The sequence below is a fragment of the Narcine bancroftii genome, chromosome 3 (assembly GCF_036971445.1).
Source record: "Narcine bancroftii isolate sNarBan1 chromosome 3, sNarBan1.hap1, whole genome shotgun sequence".
NCBI lineage: Eukaryota > Metazoa > Chordata > Chondrichthyes > Torpediniformes > Narcinidae > Narcine > Narcine bancroftii.
This window is the reverse complement of record NC_091471.1, coordinates 211,970,796-211,993,766: the sequence shown is the minus strand read 5'-3', so window position 1 is coordinate 211,993,766 and position 22,971 is coordinate 211,970,796. Positions and strand designations below refer to the sequence as shown.

At 39.2% G+C, this 22,971-nt stretch overlaps 1 protein-coding gene across 1 annotated transcript in view; it reads left to right on the top strand.

Annotated features, from left to right (window-relative positions):
- Positions 1-22,971, top strand: part of ablim2 (actin binding LIM protein family, member 2) — a 381,413-nt gene that overhangs the window by 291,218 nt on the left and 67,224 nt on the right. The window contains exons 14-16 of the mRNA XM_069923131.1: positions 462-551; positions 7,511-7,567; positions 14,247-14,332. Of these exons, the coding sequence (XP_069779232.1) occupies positions 462-551; positions 7,511-7,567; positions 14,247-14,332 (233 nt within the window). The remainder of the gene's footprint in view (positions 1-461; positions 552-7,510; positions 7,568-14,246; positions 14,333-22,971) is intronic.

Below are 22,971 nucleotides of genomic sequence, written 5' to 3'. Positions count from 1 at the left end.
GAAATGAAATCCATAATTTTCTCAAACATGAAATCAGGCTTAAGACAAAGCACAATGCAATTTTACCAATAATTAATACCTTTGGATGATATAATTTTATATAATGCCATAGATCAGTCTGACTTCTATTTTAAAAGATTGATAGTGTGCACCATTCCTTTTTTTCAGGGAAGGTGAAGGTAAAAATTAAAAGAAAAGATATTTCTCCCCATAACAATTATAAAACTTAAATCAGCATTTTATTTGGTAATAAATGAAAAATTGCATCTAATTAATTCTTGGAATTATGTTTCCACCTGTCTGGAAATATGGATATTGCGTCTTGTTTTTAGAAATAAATGTCACTTATCAGGTTTCTTGATTCTCACTATGGCATTATATCCTTTCGTGACTACCCATATAACTATATTGCTCTGCTTCCCATTTTCTGTTCTCTATCTTCTTTGCTTTTCTCTTTGGAGGCAGTGAAAGTCGTCGGAGCACTCCCAGCTTATCCATGAACCTAGACAGCAAATCTTATGTCCAGGCTCCTAGACATTTCCATGTTCCAGGTAGGAACTGCATGTGCTTTGCTTTTTTGACAAATATTTCTGCTCCATTTTATTTTTTGCATTCATAAAAGACTTTCTCAAATTCACTGACATTGAAATGATATTTTTATGTTAATTATATTCATTTTGAGGATGTGAAGAAAGCATTCATGTGAAAAAATAATATAACATAAAAATTATTGATGGCAATATTTTTGCATAATTTGTAATAAAATTCCTCCAATAAAAATATTAACCCATTTAAAAAAAAACATTTTAATCTCAGTTTATTATATTTGCAAAAAAGAGTGCATTAAGCATCGTTAACTTCGTTTAAAAAAAATAAGTTATTCTGCGCCTTCTTTTCTATCCACAGGTTGTAAACTAAACCTGAAATTCCAATGTCAGTTTGAAGATGTTCATTGAAATAATTAATTGTCTAAATATTTTTTTAACAAAAATATTACTTAAAATATACAATACACCCTTAACTGAAAGTGGAAATGTATATTTATTTCATGGTTAATATTTGTGTATCTTTTTCCTTTCTTGGATTTGATTTGTCTGCTTTCGGCTCAATATTACATGAATGAAATGCAATCTTCAGTAGATGTAGATTGCTAAATTGTTGCATTTCAAGGAAAGAATAAACAGAATGGAAGTTCTTTCAACCAAAACTAGCATATTTCTTGATAAACCAGTTGCTGCAACATTAATGCCGAATCGCTTCAAACTCTACTTTTTAAAATGATTCAATATAAATAAATACATGCAAATAGGCAAAACTAACCTATTAAGAACCCTCTAAAGGAACATTTGATTCAATAAATGGTCTGATTTCTTTATAATTATGTACAGATTATTCCTTGGCAACATTTATTCATTGTTTCTCTGAATATGTAATAATGAGGCAGGAGGTACACTGAAAATTATGCTGCTGGCATTGGAAGCAATACATTAATAAGAAAAACTGTCGGTCTGCAGGGTTTTCCGTAATACAAAGTCTAAAATGCACATAAATATCTCTTGTTTATGCATGCAACCTGAGATAGAGTATGTGTTTTGTGCATGGATATAACATCAACTGGAAAATTAGAAATAAAATGATTTGTTATGAAAAGGTAATAAGAAAATGCATACTCTTATCAGATCTGTTGCCATCATAAGAAGAAGCCTTAAGTTAAAAATGGAAAAGATTTATTTGCCTCTTTAAAGATTTCCCATTTTTACGACAAACACTGCCTCACAATTCTAGGGTCTGGGGTTTGATCCTGACGTCAGTTGCTGTAATTTTGAAGTTTGCGTGTTTTTTCATGACTCAGAGTTTATGCCAAGTGCACTGACTTCCTCCTAACTCTCAAAGACGCATAGGTAGGTTAATTGGCTGCTGTCATTACTCCTTAGTGATGGGATGTGAGAAACATTAAGTTTCAGGCTCTCGGAAAGGAGGAAGTATGTCTGATGGGATTGTCCTGCAATGCTGCCTGTAAATAAATTATTGAATGCAAGTAAACTGATTAATTTTACACAAATTTGAATTGTGCTAAATAGTATTTGTGTATGAACTTTATAGACATTTGTATGAAGAAACTTGGCTGCAGTTATCAGGAGCTGAGATGTTAGGCATGCAACAACCATAACCATCTTCCAGCCAGTGTTGATTTGTAGGACTAGATATTACAATCCCTGAAATTTCAGTATTGTTTAGATTGATCCTTTCTTCTAGAGGTAGCAGAGTTGGTTTACTTAATTACAATGACCACTAGGGGATGTTTTCTGGTGTGAGACACATCTTCATTTGTATCCCTGACATTATTGGATGTTTTGATCTTTTAAAAACACTAAAGGCTGATTGGACCTGGGTATGTGTCCAATATCTGTTTCTCTTAGAAGCCATTTAGAAGCCCAGATAGGATCCCTTTTCAGCCAGAGCCAGTGACTGTTCATTTTGGCTGAGCCAGAGAGGGATTTAATTGCTCTTTCTGAGGGCTTGTCCTGTGATTCCTACTTCCCTTAGAAGCTTGGTCATGAAGCTGGCAACAAATCCTCTACAACCGACTTCAGCTGGGTTCACCCTCACTTTCCAGCCTTGCTCTTCAACTTCTGCAGTGATTAGTTTAGCATAGTGTCTTCCATTCTTGCATCTCACCCACGGCACCTTCCCAAGGCTGGATGATAAAGGCACTCTGCCGAGAGCTCGACCATTGGACCAGATCTGGCATCAGGTTTGAGCTGGCAATTTCCAATGGAAAAATTAGCTGCTGGCCAAGGTCTACAAGTAGTTTTCAGTCTCTGGCCGTGTTCAGTTGGCCTACGTCTGGGAGTAGGTCCTGTGGCTTATTCCTTCCCGGGGAGGAATATCTAGGTGTTTGGCGGCAGACCATTCAATGTTCTTCTCGTTTCTTTGAGTTCGGCTGCTAAACATTTCAGCTCTTGATTGTGTCGCCAAGTATATCGACCTTGGATTAGACTGACATTGCACCCAACGAAAATGTGCTTGAGGATAACAGAAACTGGACAGAGGGGACATGCTGAATCCTGTCCCAACATAGATTTAGGTTTGTGGAAGATGGAATGACATCATATATGGCTCAGAAGATGAAGCTTGTTGTATTTGACTCCTTATTCCACAGGTCCTTCCAGGTTAGTCTCTCAATGCCCTCCCATCTTATCCATTGCCCTTATTTTGGTTGAGGTATAGTTTTGACAAACCTGGCTGCTTCTTAATGTTGCCACTCTTCCTCCACCACCAGTTTGCTGACATTCAGGTGGAATTGCTTTCTGCCAGGTGGGTTTCTTTGTTTCTAAGCCAAAGCCCCCTCTGCCTTGTTGTACATAACCCTCTATGTCCTAGTGTCAGAGGACTGATTTTACATTCTGTACTGCTGTAGCTGGCATCCATTTTATGCTTATTAAAAGGCAGCACCTCACACACAGGTCCCATGATTCTCTGAGCATCATCTATAGCCTCACTTTGGCAAATTTGTATTCTTCCACAATGGCAACAACAGGATTCCATCCCCATAAAGCCTCACTCTACTGAGACATTTGGGTAGTCCAAATCACTTTCTCATTTGCGAGCTTAGTAGTCTCTCCATTTTCTCAACATTTGATAGAGCTGCTTCATATATTATTAATGGCCACATGAATCGTGGTAGCAGGCCAAAGTGAAGACACCACAGCTTTAGCTTCCCTTGGAGAGCAGTGTTGTTAATTTGCGTAAGACTACTGAGTATGTCGTTCCTGAATTGTTCAACCTGCTCAGTGTCCTTTAGTTTTGCATTATACCAACGTACGAGGCTTTTGATTGGTTTTTCCAGGATAGTTGATATCAGATCTTCATTAATGCAAAACCTTTCGTTTGTAAGCCTGCCCTTGACAATGGAAATACTGCGAGATTTGCTTGGTTTGATTTCTATTCATGCCCATTTGATGTTGCTCTGAAGCTTATCAAGGTGGCATTTTGTGCAGGCCTTTATTCTTGTTAATGTGGTCATGTTGTCCATGTATGCTCTTGTTACGAGCCCAGAGGACCCATAAACCCAGCAGCAATAGATATTCACCAACACAAATGGTTACTTAAACAAAGGTTGCTTTTAATTATCTTTAAACATGAAAACAGGATCAAACTTTATCAAACTTAATTAACCTAACTTAACCCCCTTCTAATTCTAAGCATATGTGTATGTATTGTGTGTATAAGTTTAGAAAAGTTTTTTGATTCACAGTCCAATCTCACTTCTCATTCCTCCAAGTTCACTGGTTGCAGGCAATTCTTATACTGTGAACAGAATTTAACATTTATAAAGTTCACCAGGCTTTGGTGCTTGAAAGGTAAATGGTCACCGTTCAGGAAAGTTCTTGTCAGTTTTCAGAGAGAGATTTGTTGCTCCTTTTTAACCAACCACCTCAGTGTCTTGCTGACGAAACTTGCCCCTTCAGGGTTCTCCAGATGATCACCTCTTTCTTTCAGGTCATCACAGAGTTCCTTTTTGTTTCTCTTACTCCAAGTGAAACATTACACAGCAAGTCCTCTCCTCTTGAATGAACCACAAGGGCTTTGACCAGGCTATCTTCCAAGTAGAGCTTGTCCTGTTCCAGTCGCAGCTACTTCTGCTGGCTGTAACACTGTCCAGTGATCGATCTCTCTCTCTCTCTCTCACAGAGAAAAAGCCTGTTTGACTCTCTCTGCTTACAAAACCACATGACCCTATTACAACAGCAAGCTCTCCTTCCAGACAGCAGCGGCTCCAGCATTCTCTTTCATCTGTTGCCTTTGGTAAACAACAATCCATTAGTGAAGTCTCTTGAGCACTCTTCAAAGCTCTTGCAAAAGGTGTGAGGCCCCAATATGTCTAGCATTGGGCAGAGCTCCAGTATTTCAAATAAGATCTGTTTTAAAGTGTTTGTATGTGACCTACTCTAACAAACCTTTCCCAATTTATCTCCCAGAAACATATCTATATACTCTGTCACACTCTAATTGGAAGTAGATGTACCCTACTCTTAAGGTGTTCCCCTCCTACCACCCAGCATGAGGCATGGATGACAAGCTCCATTGCCATGGTGAAAGCAAGGGGAGAAATGGTGCAACCTGCCATTATGCCTATTTCCAGGTGCTGCCAAGCAGTGTTATAATGGAGAACTGGGGATCCTGAAAATATGCTTGAATGAGTTGTGTGATGGTCTCTGGAACCTTGAAGAAGTTGAAGCCTGTCCAGAGCATCTTAAGAGGGACTATACCAAAGGCATTGGTTAGATCTAAGAATGCTACATGCAAGTCCTTGTTTTCCCTCTTGGCTATTAGATCTGGTGCCAGATCTTTTTTTTTTGGTATATTTTTACTTTGATTCCAATCATTTTCAATTTTACAAAGGTTGAATGCTTGATGCCACACATTGCCCAATGCCTCCATTATTTACGCTTGTTTGAACCATGGACTGACAACTGAAATGGCGGTGGTAGGTGCCAGTGTGAATGTGGATGAAATGGTCTGTAGGATCCATTTTAGAATTTTGTCAGCATTACTTTCTATCACTTTGCTATTGAGAGTAGGCTAATGGCCAAAATTTGACGAGATGGATTTGTTCTGCTTTTTGCAAGAACATATTCACGGCCAGTCTTCACGTTCGTATTTTGAATGTCCCTACTCTACCAGTCTCCATCACCACCCGGCACGTCGGGTTGATTATCAGATCAGATTCAATTTATTGTCATGTAATAAAACAGGAATTCCATATGACACGAAATTTCCTTTGGGATGCCATAAGGAAGGCAAAGATTCATCATTAGCATTGTCCGGCCCCTCTTACAGTCAGAGAATCAGAAACAAGAGAGTGCCCTCAGAGTCACCAAGTGTCCGTGGGTTCAGCTTCAGTAATCCCGCAGCCTCTGAAGCTGCATAAGACTCCAGTTCAGTTCAAACCGTTGGCAGCCTGAGCCCAAACCCCCAACTCAGGGTCCAGGACCTTTCAGGAGCCTTTATTGCCCTCAGCATCCCCTCAAATCCTGTTTCCTTGTCATCAGGGCTCAGTCATCCAACTCATTCTTGGTGCAAATGAGTCATCTGTTAGTGAACATTGAAATTCCCCTTCCAAAGTTCCCTGTATTTGCTAGCTCCACTACTACTTCCCAATGGTATTCAACTTGCAGGAATTCTGGTTCAGTAACAGAATCCACAGCAGGTGATAATTAGAATGAAGTCTTCCTATATTTGACTGATGCCACAAGACTTCATGAGGTCCAGAGATATAAAGTCTCAGGACCTTTCCCTCCGATCTGTTTACCATTGCTTTAACATCTGATTGATACATCCTACCTAGGAGCTGAGCAATACTCAGATAGTGTGGCAGTATGACGTCAACTAAAAATCAAGACTGCTGCTTGAAGGGTATGGGACTGCTTTTTCAACTTTGGTTCAAATCCTGAATGTTACTGAGAGCATTTCTCATGGTCTACTGGCATTTGTTGGATTTTGTGTCATGTTTAGTATTTGGTATCTACAATTTTATATATATTCTCTAGTCTTCAATATAACTGAGAAGATTGCTTTAACATGCAGATAGACTGGGTGAATTAGGTTGGTCAGGGCAACTTTGAGATATAATTCATGGAATGCATCCATGACAACTTTCTTGAACAGCATGTTGCTAAACCTACAAAGGAACATGCCATCTTGGATCTGGTCCTGTGCAAAGAATCAGGTAAAATTAGCAATCTTGTAGTCAGGGATTCTCTTGGAAAGAATGATCAAAGTATGTTCAAGTTCCATATACAAATAAAGGGTTCAATAGTTCAGTCTAAAACCAGTGTATTATGCCTAAACACGGAAAATTACAAGGGGATGAGGGAGGAGTTGGTCAATGTAGACTGGGTAAGCAGACTATATGGAGGGACAGTTGAGGAACAGTGGAAGACTTTCAAAGAGATTTTTCACAGCACCTAACAAAAGCATATTCCAGTTAAAAGCATGGTCAATAAGAGTGGGGACAGCCAGCCTTGGATAACTAAGAAAATAAAAAAAAGCATCAAACTAAAAGCTCGTGCATACAAAGTCAGCAAGAGCACTGGTAAACTAGAAGATTAGGAAAACTTTAAAAGGCTTTAAGATTCCTTGTTCATGTAAATTTCACAATGTATATTTAATGAAAGAGAAATGTAATTGCAATACCCAAGTATATTACTTCTTGATGAGGCCTTGAGTTCAATATATGAGTTTGTGAAAGACCACAGTCCAATCTCTGCAGTTTTTTGATATGTTAGTTATAACATTCTGCACATTTATGGAAAGCTCTGACAAGCCAAGATCTGCAATTTGGCATTTTCTTGGCATATCAAATAATAAATATAAGTGAAATGAAGCGTTACCATGCTTCTATTGATACATAAAGAATAGATTCTGGACAACAACATTGTTTTACATTATTTTCAATACTTGGATACTCTTCTTACTAAATTATCTTCCACATTTTTATTTTCAGAAACCGATGGAAAAGCAGATAATATTTATAGAAAGCCACCTGTCTACAGACAACATGGTACAGAATGCTTATTTAATTTCACTATGATTCTGCATGCTATTCTAATGCCAAGTTATCATTCTATAGGATGGTCAACAAAACTAATATCTAAGCTTTGGTTGTTTATCCCAGTTCATCTTAAGAATTGTGTCTTTTAATTTTGGTCACTTCCTTTAAGAAGAAAAAGAGGCAACTTAATTTGTTCTACTTCATCTGATTTATTTCAATTTTGTTATATTTTAAATTGAGAAATCAAAAAGGGACACAAGAAATCAAGAAAATAGGAACAGAAATTGACCATCCTGGCCTTCAAGCCTCTCCTGTCATTCAAAACTGGGAGTCCCCAGGTTACAACAGGATTTCACTTCTGAGAGCTGCTCGTTACCCAAACTGATCACGTGTGAACAATAAATATAGACAGCGAGCAGGCAGAAGAAGCATGGCTGCCAGCTGGCCTCACTGACCCATGCAGTGATCTGCTGAGCATTCCCAGCTCCACTATAGACTCCAAATGTTGCAGTTCAAGGTGGGGAGAGAAACAGCCCATCTCTATCCAGCAGAAGACACCTACAGCTCTGTGTGAAATCCATCCCTTTGCATATGTATGGGATATCCATAAGTTGAGGACCTATATGATCCACAAGTGATTTATCTCAGGCCTCAACTCCTGGGAGGACCTATATGATTATGAGTGATTTATCTCAGGCCTCATCGCCTCATCTGTGCCAGTTCTCAAATCCCTAATCTTTCAAAAATGTACCTGCCTCTTCTTTGAGTGGCTTCAGTGATCTAGTCTCCACTGCTCCCTGGGATTGCGAATTCTAGAGTCATCACACTTTTAAGAGAAGAAATTTAGATACAACTTAGTTTTAAATGACTGCCCTTATAGCTCTATCTCCTTGTTCAAGATTCTTTCACGAGAGGAAATATCTTTATGTTTACCCTCTCATATCCCTTTTGTGTTTCAATAACACTGCTCATTCTTCTGAACGCCAAAGGATTTAGATCTCACATTTTAGTCCTTTGTGATGGGGCAACCCTGTCATCCAGGACTTAGCCTTGGGAATCTATCCTGAACTGCTTCCAATGCAAACATATCTCTTTAAATAAGAGGATCAAAGCTGTACCCTGTTTTCCAGTTATGGCCTCACCAACATCTGGTATAAATATAACCAAACCAACCTCTGGGCAATAAAGGCCATGTTAGTTTTAATGACTTGTGGCATCTACACGTTAATTTTGTGTTTCATACACATAAACACCTAGATTCCTCTGATTTAGACAATAGTCTGGCAGGTTTTTATCTAGCTTATTTTAAGTTAGTGATTTATTTTGTATTCCTACAGCAGGGTTGATTTTGCAGAATGGTTGTTAGCCATTGTCATTCAGCTTGATGACAGGTCCTTGTATACATGCCAGCTATCATGCACCCATTTTCACTGATCCCATTTTATTGTCCCCACATCCCCATTAATTTCCCACCCCCTCCCCTCCCCCATCCCAAATCACTGACATACTAGGGGCAACTTACAGTGCCAATTAACTCCTAAACCACACATCTTTAAGATTTGGGAGAAAACCAAGCCACAGCAAGTATCTAGGCCAACCATTGATTTTCTGATATGCCTGTCCATGGCTTCATATACTGCCAAATTGAGGCCACCCGCAAATTAGAGGAGCATCTTATTTTCCATTGGCAGTCTCCAACCAGATGGTATTAATATTGACTTCTCCAATTTCTACTAAGCCTTTGCTCTGATCTCTCTTTCCTTACAGATGTGTCCTTTCCTCCAGCCTCCCAGCCTCTCCCCTTCTTTTTATCAGAGAGCTACCCTTCTTGTCCCTCTGACTGTTCCCCATCATTTATCAACTTCTTTCTCTTTTACTCTCCTACCTGTATCCACTTATTATTACCTCTTACCTGTTAGACTGCAACGTCCCTTTCCTCCTCCCCTCACCCACCTTTTTATTCAGGAGTTTATCTTTTTTTTCACATTCCCAACAAAAGCCAAAATGTTGATTGCCTTTATTTCCTATGGATGCTGTGTGGCCAGCTGAGTTTCTACAGCCCTTTCGTTCATTGCAAAATTTTATCATCTTTAATTATACCTATAAAAGCAGAATTAACATTTTACTCTGCTCCCATAAATCACTTGTAAATACAAGCTGGTTCCTTGCAATTTTTCTTAACTGAGATTATGGAGAGCAAAGTGACAAATAATTAAGGAATGTTTAGAATAAAAAAATTCAAAATTAAAATAATATCTTGACTGTGATGCTTATCTGTGCTATATCTCATTTGCCCAATTCAAGGATGCCCAAATGCCTTTCAGAAGTTGTAATTGTATCTGCCTCCACTACCATTTCTGACTGTGTCATCTACATTTTCCACTCTCTGTGTGAAAAAAAACATACCCCTTTAAATTTCTTCCCTCTCAAACTGTTCTGGAAACAAGATTCTGACCATCCATAATTTTCTAAACATCTGTAAGGTCACCCCACAGCCTCCTATGTTCCAGTAAAATTAAACCCAGCAAATCCAATCTATCCTTTTCACTACACTCCTCAGTTCCAGGCAATATCTTGGTGAATTTCTTCTGCACTTTCTCTATCGCTACCATATTCTTCCTTTTGTGTTGCAATCAGAACTGTACACAATACTCTGAATGCAGTCTAACTAATTTGTAAAGCCACAACATTAAATTAACTTGTCTACCCAGTGCCTCAGTCTGTGAAGGCAAACAAACCTTCTTCAATATCCTATCCACCTGTATCGCGATTTTCAGAAAGTAATGGATTTGCACCATGAGGCCCCTCTGTCCATCAACACCATGAAAGTTCCTGCTAGTTACTTCATATGTTCTAAAATAATTTGCACTACCATGGACTTGTCAGGTTTAAATTCCATCTGCCATAGCTTTGCCCAATTTTGCTGCTGATCTACATCTTGTAACATTTTAGTATATGTGACTCCACTGATCGTTGGATCATCTGTATGTCTGTGTATATTACAAACAAAAGTCCCAGCACCATTTATTACAGAATTCCAGTCAGCAAAACACCCATCCACTAACTATCTTCTGCCTTCTATCATCAAATCAGTTTTAGATCCAGTTTGTCCACATGTTTCTGATCTCTTAACCTTCTAGACCACCATACCATTCAGGGCCTTATTGAAAGCCTAATGTTCATTTAGTCACTGTCTGCTGCCTTGCTGGCAACAGCATAAAAATAATCACCAGATTTGTGGAACATTATTTCCCCTGAAAAAACTATGCCGGCCCCTTCTAATCAACTCCTGTCTTTCCAATTTGAGCACAATTCATGTCTCGTCGAATCTTCAACAACTTCCCTATCACCGAACTGAGGTTTTCTAGCTTATCCCTACAACTTCAGTCATCTGGTCAATGAAGGTACAAAAATCTCCACAAGAATCACAGCAATTTCTTTCCTCCTTCTAGCATCCTGGGATAGATCCAGTTTGGCCCTGGGGATTTATCTACCATAATGTGGGCTCGTAGTTCCAGAACTTGCTTCTTCTTAACACAGATGTGCTCCAGGACAGCAACATATCCCACTGGTGAATACCAATGAGAAATATTAATTTAGGATCTCATTTATCTATACTGGAGCCATACATTGAGTATTCCTCTGGTTCCTGAGGGGACCTATTCCTGCTTTAGCTACCCTCTTCTTTTTAATAGACTTTTAAATGTTTTAAGATTCTCCTTAGTCTTACTTCACTCATCAATCCTTCAATATTCTTTGTTAATCAGTGTTCCTAAACTTACCAACTTTGCATCTTACTCTTGCAGGAGCATGCTGACACTGAACACTTAACATTTCACTTTTAAACACATCACATTTATCAAATGTTGTTAATTCCTCTCCCAAGTCCTGTCTTACACATTTGAAATGACCTTCGCTCAGTTTAGGACCCTAACTCGAGTATCAACTTGATAATTTTTCATGACTACCTTGAACCCTTCTGATCTATGATCATTCTTCCCAAAGGATTCCTCCTTTTACTTACCAAAAACTTGCATTTCCTTATTCCCCAAGATAAGATCAGGTAGAGCCCATCCCTAGTAGGAGTCTCAACAGACTGCTTCAGAAATTCCTTTTCCTCTGAAGTCCAAGTTAATATTGGGAAAGTTAAATTCCTATTACTTTTAAATCCTTTAGTGATCTGCCTACATATCTGTTCTAATTCCCACTGATTATTGGGAGGCCAATAATATAACCCCTTCAAAGTATCACTCCTTTTTAATTACTTAATTCTGCCAATATAGCCTCATTAGCCATGCAATACAGTAAGGTTCTGGACAAACTCAGCAGGTCACATTACATCTATAGGAAGTAAAGTGGTGGGATTGCAGACTATTTGTGCAATTGTCTGAGCTTTAGGACAGATGGCTATGGAAAGGAGAAAATAAACAAGAAAAGAGACCAGCATGTTAAAAGCGACCATTATGCAAACAGACAGAGCTGCAAAGTTTGAAAGAACAAAAACTATAATACGTGATAGGTCCAAAATAACAGAGCTCAACATAATGCAACTAAGATGGACACAATGTAACTATATTCACAAAAGAAAAGGTAATTGATTTCTTTCCTCTGTAAAAGGTCATACATTTACTGATCTAATGCTGCAGTGTTTTGAATATTCAATGCAATAAGATAGAAATCGGTCAAAGATCTGTATTTTTTAATTAACACTAACTCATCCTGATTCTGTCAAATTAAATAAAAAATCTTAAATAAGTTTATATTTAACTGTGTATAGTTGTGGTTGCCCAACTATAGGAAGGACGTCAGTAAATCGAAAGGAGTGCCGCTGATTAATCAGGACGTTGCCAGAATGAGAGGAGAATTTGGATAGTGTGGGTGTTTATTCCTTGGAGCAAAGTAGACTGTTTAGAAAATGATGAGGAGCATGGATAAAATGAATGCCCATAGTCCTTTTCCCAGAGTAGATCATTCTAGAACTAGGGGACATAGGATTAAGGTGAAAGGGGAGAGATTTAAAAGGAACCCGAGGAGCAACTCTTTCACTGCTGAGTTCCAATCTGGAACAAGTTGCCATAGGAGGCTGTACAACTATACACAATTTTGACGCTTGGATAGATTTATGAACTAGAGAATCTTGAGAAGGATTTTGGGTTTAAGCATCTGGAGTATGGGGAGAGATTGGACAGATTGGGTCTTTATTCTTTGGAGCGTAGAAGGTTGAGAGGGGATTTGATAGAAGTATTTAAGATTATGAAAGGGATAGACAGAATGGATGTGGATAGACTATTTCCGTTAAGAGGAGGAAAGTTTAAAACAAGAGGACATGAGTTAAGAATTAAGGGGCAGAGGTTTAGAGGTAACATGAGGGGGAACTTCTTTACTCAGAGAGTGGTAGCTGTGTGGAATGATCTTCCGGGAGAAATAGTGGCGGCAGAGTCAATTGTATTATTTAAGAAAAGGTTGGACAGGTATATGGATGAGAAGAAGATGGAGGGTTATGGGCATTGTGCAGGGAGGTGGGATTAGAAAGGGGTGTTTGGTTCGGTGCGGACTAGAAGGGCCTAATGGCCTGTTTCCGTGCTGTAATTGTCATGTTTTATGTTTATGTTTAAATGGACCAAATGCAGGCAAATGGGACAAGCCCAGAATGCTGTCTTGGTCAGCATGAATGAATTGGGCCTGTGCAGTATGCCTCTAAAGTAATTTTGAAGAATTGCTGAAATTTCAATGATAAACAATAACTTTAAAGTTTGTAGGTCATTCATCAGCCTCACTGACTATGCAAAGTTGTTTCTCAGCCTGATGGTTCTGGCTCTGATACTCCTGTATCTCTTTCTCAGCAGAAGTAGCAGTGTGTGAATGATTTTGTGAGCCCTTTTCAGACAATGAAACTGGTCAGTCTTGTCGAAGGGGGGTGGGGTGGGGGGAACGAGGGAGACCCCCCAGTCATCCTTTCAGCCACTCCTATGGTCCTGTGGATTGTCTGATCCATTGCTCTATAGCAACCATACCACACTGTAGTCAGGATGCTCTCAATAGAGCTCCTGTGGAAAGATGACAAAATGGTGGCTAGTATCTTTGCCCACCTCAGTCTTCTCAGGAAGTGCACTCACTGTAGTGCCTTCCTGGCAAGTGAGAAGACGTCGTGTGTCCAGGTTAGGTCACTACTTAAGCAGACTCATCACAATACTAAACAAGAATCCTACAGATAGATTTTAGGACCTCTTTTAGTGACTCAATAATTCACATCATGGCTTTGGTAATACAGTAACCACTGAATTGACTTCCATGAAAAATAGTGTAACTATGCCACTCAGTTATGGAAGCAAGAAAGAATTTTATATTGATACATGAATTTCCATTAGATGCAGCAAAAAAAATAATTAGTTCAATTCATCATTGGTGTGGCATGCATTTTCCATGGATGAATTCAAGGTGTGAGACAGTAATTTTAGTTGTCACAGTCCTTCTAAAATAATTGTCTGCTTCAAACAGTGTCATAAAACAGGGACAGAGAGAAGAAACTCTAACAACTACCAATAGAATTTCTAAATGAGGCTAGATCCCACATTTCTCTACAATTACTGAAATAGGATCCTGGAGTACATTAATATCATCATTTTGAAATTAGAATTGAAACCTTATAAAACTTTTGGTGCTATAACAATATCATTGTTGTATTTAGTAGGTGAATGGCAAAGCAGAGGATTTTGGAGTGAAGATAGCAATGGAGAAGGAGGACAATTTTATTGGGATCATGATGGCAAACAAGTAAGGCATGAAAGTGAGGTTGCAAAATTATGCATCCACATCCCTTTTGTATTACCAGCTATAGAAGTATTTTAATAAATTTGCACATATTTGACCCTAAGCTGCACATTCTTTCATAAGTGTTTCATGAAGAGAACCCATTGGTTGACACAGGCCAATTTGAATTTGTTGGGCTTGTGGAGTGATTTAAGTACTATCAATCATGATTACAAACCTGATGCTGTCAAATTTGTTGACTTTGAGACAGGAAGTTGTGATCATTAAGATAATTCAGTCCATGGTCTTGACTGGTATTACTCTTCAGACATGATGGTATCGAGGCCTATTCTCCCTCTTGGGTGAATATTAAAAGCCGCCATAGCCCTTTATGAAGATTACTCAAAGAGATAAAATTGGCATTTTCTCGTTACAATTTGCAGGACGTCAATTGTCATATTTCCAGTATTTCAAAAATAACTCATTATAAAACTATTTTTAATAGCCAGGGGTTGTGAAATGCATATTTTAAATGTATTGCTTCACTATATATTTCTTTCTTTCCATTACAGGTATGTATGTGCAAGAATTTTAATATGTTTGTATAAGAATATTTTATAATTTGAATGAATGCATTATTAGCATTTAAAAAGATAACATTGTAGGGAGAGTAATTTCAACCAATAACATAAGCATTCATTTGCAAGTAAGCCTTGACCTAATTTCAGAGCCTACATTTATGGATGGTTACTGAATCCAGATTTTTTGCCATGTTGTGAATATGCTTATATCAGAATGCTCTTTATTGACTACAATTTGGCATTTAACATCATCGCCTCACAACTGATCAGCAAACTCCAAGACCTAGGAGTTAACACCCTACTGTGTAATTGGATCATGGATTTCCTCACCTCCAGACCACAATCAGTGAAGATGGGCAAGAATGTTTCCTCCATAATCTCCATCGGTATAGGAGCACCACAGGGCTGTGTTCTTAGACCTCTAGTCTACTCACTTTACACCTACGACTGTGTAGCTCAGTACGACAATAACACCATCTACAAATTTGCTGATGACACCACAGTAGTGGGTTGTATAAAAGTAGGGAATGAGTCAGTGTGCAGGATGGGGGTTGAAAACTTGGGTGAATGGTACACCAGCAACAACCTTGCCCTCAATGTCACCAAAACTAAGTGACATTGTTGACTTCAGGAAAGGAAAGCTCAAGGTATACCATCCAGTGATCATTGGGGGAATGAGAGGTGGAGAAGGTGAGCAAATTTAGGGTCTTGGGAGTCAATATCTCAGAGGATCTAACACTAATGGCATCGTAAAGAAAGCACATCAGCAATTCTACTTCCTCAGGAGTTTGCTGAGGTTTGGTATAAAACCAGAAACCCTGGCAAATTTCTGCAGAGGTGTAGTGGAAAATGAGCTGACCGGCTGTATCACGGTCTGGTATGGTGGCACCAATACCCCTGAGCATAAAGCCCTCCAAAATGTAGTGGATACAGCCCAGGACATCACAAGCAAAACCCTCTCCAGCATCCAAGCCACCCAGGACATACCCTGTTTTTGCTGCTGCCATCAGGAAAGTTATAGGTGCCACAATGCTCACACCACCAGGTTCAGGAACAGCTGCTCCCCCTCCACCATCAGACTCCTCAACAACAAACTCAATCAGAGATTCATTTAAGGACTCTTATTTGTGCAGTTTATTGATTTTCTTTTCATTTTCTCTGTATTACACAGTTTGTTTACATTTCTTATCTATTTAAAGTTATTTTATTTGTTTACATTTTGTACAGTTTATTTTTTGGACTACCAATTAGTGGTAATTCTGCTGTACCCGCAGGAAATAGGAATCTCAGGGGTTGTATGTGATGTGTATGTACTCTGACAATAAATTTGAATCTGAATATTGGTAATGACTGCAACTTTAAGATGCATGATTTTGATAGGAATGAAACAATTCTATTCACTTCTGTCTGAAGTGAATATCCTCTAAGGAGTAATGTTGTTTTCACCTATTTGCTGGTAACTGGGTTTTTTTTTACTGCACCAGTGTTATGCTTCTGATTTCTGGGGCAAAATAGATGAAATGTATTGCTTCATCAAACTAGGGCAAAGGAACAAGTATATCAGTATCAGAAGAACTGGATTTGACCAATTTTCATTTCATCAAAACTTAGTCAAATGGGTGGACTTATGGAGCATGTTAAAGAGGTTTTTGGACATGGCAGGTGATCTCAACTCCATGTCACAGTTCTCATGTGCAGTGAACTTAGGGATCCTGCCACTGTCCCTGATAATTATAGGTACAAGAAGTGTACCTATAATGCAACTCTGACAGATTGTATAACAGCACTAGAACTGTGCATAAATTCACATTGGAACATCTGAGATGTTGAGTAAATCATGGGCAGGATATTTAGTGAGTTGGTCACACTGTTTTCTCAGACTTTGCATCCTTAGAATATGCAGAGGGATTCACGGTCATTCAGTACTTTGATGACCAGTTATTGGCCAGCCTGAGTTTGGAAGCCAATACTATGGACACTCAGACTTTAACGAGAGCCTTACATGGCTGGGGATATGTGATTCTGAAAAGGAAAGTCACTAAAGGACAAAGAGAAATGAAGTTTTTATGGATTATTCTTAGGGCAAAAGAGCAAAAATTAACAACGGCATGAATGACCCCTATTGTTAACTTCCGTGCTCTTCAGTCGCCTAAACAAATCCGTGCCTTCCTTGGACTGGTGAATTTCTGCAGTGGGTCCCTAATGTGGCAATCTGCAGAAAAAAGTTGTAACCACTTGCTTTTGTTAATGCATCATAGAAACCTGAACTATCATACCAGCAATTAAAGACTTTTGAAGAAGTTAAGAAGACATTGCATGCCTTGGGGTGACCTCTCTATGATCGCCTCTTTCAACTCTATGTTACAATTCCCCAAGGTTGCACTACTATAGTTCTTACGTAATACCACTGTCCTGTTCGCAAGCCGGTAGCTTATTTCTCCATCAAGCTAGGCCCAGTAATGCAGGGTCTGCCGCCTTGTACCCATATATTGTCAGCATTACACAAAAGCATCTCTGCAGCAGCCAATATCACTACATCAGCCAATACAAGTTTATATTCAACATTCGGTGGCAGTTCTCCTGATGTCCAATCAAACATGCCGCATGACTTAAGCACATTGAGCTGCTACGAACTCTCTCTCTCTTAGAGAACCCATATCTGACCTTATACAACTGCCCTCCTATTAACCGGCAGCCTTTTTTACACTGTCTCCAGATGATCTTGAAGAACAGATCATGATTGTTTGCTGTATTATCATTTCTTTGACCCCACAACAGGATTTAAAAGACAGTCCCATTAACGGAGCTATGACTTGGTTTGTTGATGGGTCAATCTTTGTTGATGATACAGGTCAACGCCGTTCAAGTTATGCCATTGTTCATTGAACAAATGAGGCAATAGAGGCTGCTACCTTCCATCATCCATTATCTGCGCAGCACTCTGAATAGTTTTCCCTTTCTAGACCCTGCATAAATGGAACTGGAATGTCAATTCATATTTATACTGACTCTCATTATTCCTTCAGTGTAGCACATGATTCTGGAGCCTTATGGCAGTATCAGGGGTTTTTGACATCCTTGGGGGACACCTATTAGAAACACCACTTTTGTTGCTAATCTTCTGACTTCCCTCTTCCAACCTACCCACCTCACGATTAAAAAATGTAATGCCCATGCTAAGGCCTAGGACCCTGTATCCCTTTGGAATGCTTATGCAAATGAGAATGCAAAAGCAGTTGCTATAAACGGTCCCCTCACCATTTATTGAGAAAGTGATAAACTGCTTGTAAATAGAGCAGTCTTGCCTGATATGGGGGATATGGTAAAACTTCAGGGGACACCCCTGCTAATTTGATTAAGCTCTGTAAACAGGGGGCATGCGTCAAAGATCCAGAAACTCAATTATGGACCACCCCTGCTGGACAAGTTTGTGTACCTGATGTATTTTTACCTGTGTTACTTAACTTTATACAAACTATGATCCACATTATCAAGGAAGGAATGGTGAACATAGCGCTAAAGACACGGTTGCACTTTAAATGCTTAAGCACAGAAAAAGGCATCTGAGTGTATTATTTGTCAGAAAAATAAATCGTGGGGTTGATCCTCGTACATATTTTGAGTTGATCTGATATAGTTAACAAAGCCCATAGGATTTTTAATTCTGTTGACAGCATGGTGGGCTATTAACAACATATCTCGTGGTTTCCATGGGGTATACATATCCATTACAGTGTCTTGACCAACCTGATGTCCTCGAGGATTTGAAACTAACTTTTCCCTAATTCCCCGGGTTTATTTTTTGCTTCTCTGTCTCATTTTTACTCTTTCTGCAATTCCTCTGCTAAACACAACCTCTGAGTTAGAGTCTTGTTCCACATTAAATTCTGTTAGCAAAGCTGAGACTGGTTGCAAGGCAAGGGGCAAAGAAACAATGTTCTGGGGAACATATGGCTGAAACAAGGTCACCATGCCTGATAAGAGTTCACCAGGGTCTTCTTTTATCATCTTCTGTTTGTTTACCATCTGGCGCCTAGCTCTGCTCTCATCCCCTCTCTGCTTGTTCTCCTGATTGTCATGCCACTCACGCTCAACCTGCAGGACTTCCTAGTCTTTGGTTGCACCCTCCTTTGTACATAACACTATCCCCCTTCAACTTGCATTTTCCCTCCAGCATTTTTTCTTTAGATTTTTGCCATACTCTCTGTCCCTGTTCCTTCCATTCTTGTATACGCTTTCTCCATTTCTTTCCTACATTTTTCTCCCATATTAGTTGCTCTGCTTTTTCATTATCCCATACGGATGACGTTCCCCCAATTGGCCAGAATTTTTGTGATTTACTTATGCCTCATTACCCAGTTGATTTGTTAATGCTGCCAACAGCTGTTGAAATTATTTACCCATGTTTCAGATACATTTGTTGTACCAGGGCACCCCCATCAGACTTATCCATTAGTTCTCCCATATTTTATTTCCTGCCTGCCTTACAAATTAACCCTTTATCCAGGCCTCACTGGCCAACCAATCAAATTAAAATTTAATCTCAGGCAATCCAGTATCTGTTTATCCATATAACCACTGCAGTCAGGTAACCTTAAATGTTATACTATATATTCCACTGACCTGTAAGCTTAGTCTATCCTGGTTCTTTTCTGGATCTCGGCAGGGAACCAGATCAACCCCGGACGAGGGACCACAGTGTTCCCGGAAACCGGAGTGGGAGGCAGATACAATGGATCTGAAGATGCCTCTTTATCCTTCCTCTGGAGTCCAAGATGCTGAAATTACATGTCCCAGTGAGATCCTGTCAACTATGCCAATGTTAGTCAGCCCATGCTGTAATAAAACAAACAGCAGAACCAATTAAGCAGACAACAGTTTCTTTGACCTTGATAACATTAGCAGCAGTGAGGGGTGATAAAGCATAGGAGTTTTCATCGTACTTTTATACACCTTTAGGCAGGGGTTTGCATGAGATGCTTACAAGTTTCACACATCTGCCAATTTTGTGATTTCAATAACATGTTCCCCTGTGCTGTCTGCACATGGCTGGGAAATGTCAGGGTGTCCTTTACTCAAGGTATATTGACATTCTTGTGGAGTTAGTTACTATCTCACTACAGCACAGAGAAGGTCATGTTTAGAAGGCAATTATATTCCCACCATTTTACAGCCAGCTACTTCATTAACCCTTTGTGAAGCACATTCATTAAACTTAGTCTTTCACAACCTTGCAGTTCAAGAGTGTAAGGAAGGATAGAGAATGGTTGACCATGAGTCTGAATACCAGCAGGATGGTAGTACAGGAGTCCCCTGGAGACCTCTCACCAGAACAGATATATCACCTTGGTTACTGCTGGGGAAGGCAATATAGCCAAGCTCATGGCACCATGGGTGGTTCCTGTACAGGAGAGTAGGAAAAAGAGTAGTAGGAAACTTTAAAAAGCTACCAAAAAAAAACAAAGCAAGAAAGAATGGAAAGATAGATAATGAAAGTGAATTAACAGAATATAAAAATGGCAAGGAAAGATATTTATAAATGTAGTAAAAGAGTGGCAAAAGTAAGCATAGGCCTTGTAGAAGATGAGAATGCAAAATTAATAATAGGTAATGCAGAAATACCAAGGTCCTGAACAAGTATTTTGTGTCAATCTTCACAGTGAAAGACACAGGCAAAGTGCCAAAGAGACAGAATGGGAGATGAGGACCTCACTACATTTGCTATCACTAAAAAGGTAGTGCTGGGCAACCTAATGGACTAAAAGGTGGGTATGTCCCCTAGTCCTAATGGAATGCATCCCAGGGTACTGAAAAATGGTAGATGTTATAGCAGTTCCCTTTGCAGTGATTTACAAAAATTCTCTGGACAGGTCTCGGCAGATTGGGAGACAACAAATGTATATTTCTGTGAAATCCCCTCTCATTCTTCTGAATTCCACTGAGTGTAGAACCAAGTGACTAAATCTCTCCTCATTGGCTAATCCCCTCATCTCCATAATCAACCTGATGAACTGTCTCCACACCGCCTCCAAAGCCAATGCATCTTTTCCAAAGAAAGGAGATCAGAACTGTACACAGTACTCCAGGTGAAGCCTCACCAGTACCCTTTACAGTTTCAGCAGGACCTAGAAATTCAATCTCTCTAGCAATGAAGGCAAACATTTAGTTGGCCTTCTTGAATCAAAAATCAGGATTTATTGTCAGGAACATGTCACAAAATTCATTGCTTTGCAGCAGCATTAATGTACATTGCAGGTGCAAAAAATTCTATAAATTTCATTTTCATAAACATGCTATTTTAAAAAATTATAAATTAGTGCAAAAGAAGAGAAAAAATGGTTCATTCAGAAATCTGATGGTGGAGGGGAAGAAGCTTCTTTGTACTTTTGGGTGTTCGTCTTCAGGCTCCTGTACCTCTTTCCTAAGGTAACAATGAGAAAAGGGCAGGGCCTGGGTGATGAAGGTCCTTGATGATATAGGCTAATTTTCTTGAGACACCACCTCTTGCAGATGACCTTAATGGAGTGCAGACATTGGTGTTGATCAAGTTCACAACTCTCTGTAGCTTTTTCCTGTCCTATCGAACTGCAAACCAATTTTTTGAGATTCATGCACAAGCGCTTCCAAATCCTCCTCACAGCAGCATATGGAATTCTTTCACCATTTAAATAATAAAGCAATCTACTCATTTTTTCTTTCATAGTGGATGACCTTGCACTAACTGACATGTAGCCCATCTGCAAGTCCCATGTTCACTTATTTAACCTATCTATATCTCTCTGCATTCTCTGCATAATTTACTTTTCCACTCAATTACATGTCATCAGCAAATTTAGATAAGCTGCACTCGGTCCACTCTTCCAAATCATTAATGTGCATCATGAACAGTTACGGGCCCAGCACCCACCCCTTTGGGATTCCACTTACCACTGATCGCCAACCAGAGAAAATCCTATTTATAGCAACTCTGTGGCTTCTATTGGTTAACCAATCCTGTATCCATTCTAATACATTATCCCAACTCCATGAATTCTTTATATGGTTAAATCGAACACCTTCTGGAAATCCAAGTATACCACATCCATCCGTTACCCTCTATCCATTGCACTCATTATATCCTCAAAGAACTCCATTAATTTGTCAAACATGATCTACTCTTCCTGGATTCTTGCTGTGTCTGCCTAATTGAACAATTTCTATTCAGATGTCACACTATTTCTTCGTTAATGATGGGCCTCGAACATTTTCGTGACTACAAATGTTTAGCCAACTGGCCTATAGTTATCTGCCTTTTTCCTTCATACTTTTTAAAACAGTGGTGTGACTTTCGCTGTTTTTACAATCTGCCATGATCTGCCCAGAACCCAGAAAATTTTGGTAAATTACCAGAAACACATCTACTATAATCTTTACCATTTCTGGTATCCATGAGAAACTCAACTTTAGTGATATTCATTGTATTGAAGTCCTCAGTTCCCATCACATTCTTAACATCGCTCTTTGCCATGTTGGATATGTCTGCCACAATGAAGACCAGCACATAAAAGTGATTTGAGGCCTCAGTAATTTCCCCATCCCTTAATATGAATTCCCTCTTCTCATCTTCCAAGGGATCCACAGTGCCCTCCATAATGTTTTGGACAAAGACATTTTTTAAAATTTATTTGCCCCTGTGCTCCACACTTTTAAATTTGTAATCAAACAATTCACAGGAGATTAAAGTACACATTCCAGATTTTATTCAAGGTTATTTGTATACATTTTAGTTTGACCATGTAGAAATTAAAACACTCTTTATGCATAGTTCTGCATTTCAGGGCACCACAATATTGGGAATATAGCAATGGCGTGTATATTAAAGTAGTTATGTTTAGTACTTTGTTGCATATCTCTTGCATGCAACGACTACTTAAAGTCTGTGATTCATGAGTATCTTCTCTGGTGATGCTCTGCCAGACCTCTATTTCAGCCGTCTTCAGCTCCTGCTTGTTTTGCAGGTTGTACCCATCAGGTTTCTCTTCAGCATATGAAGGCATGCTCAATTGGATTTATATCGGATAACTAATTTGGCTGTTCAAACAT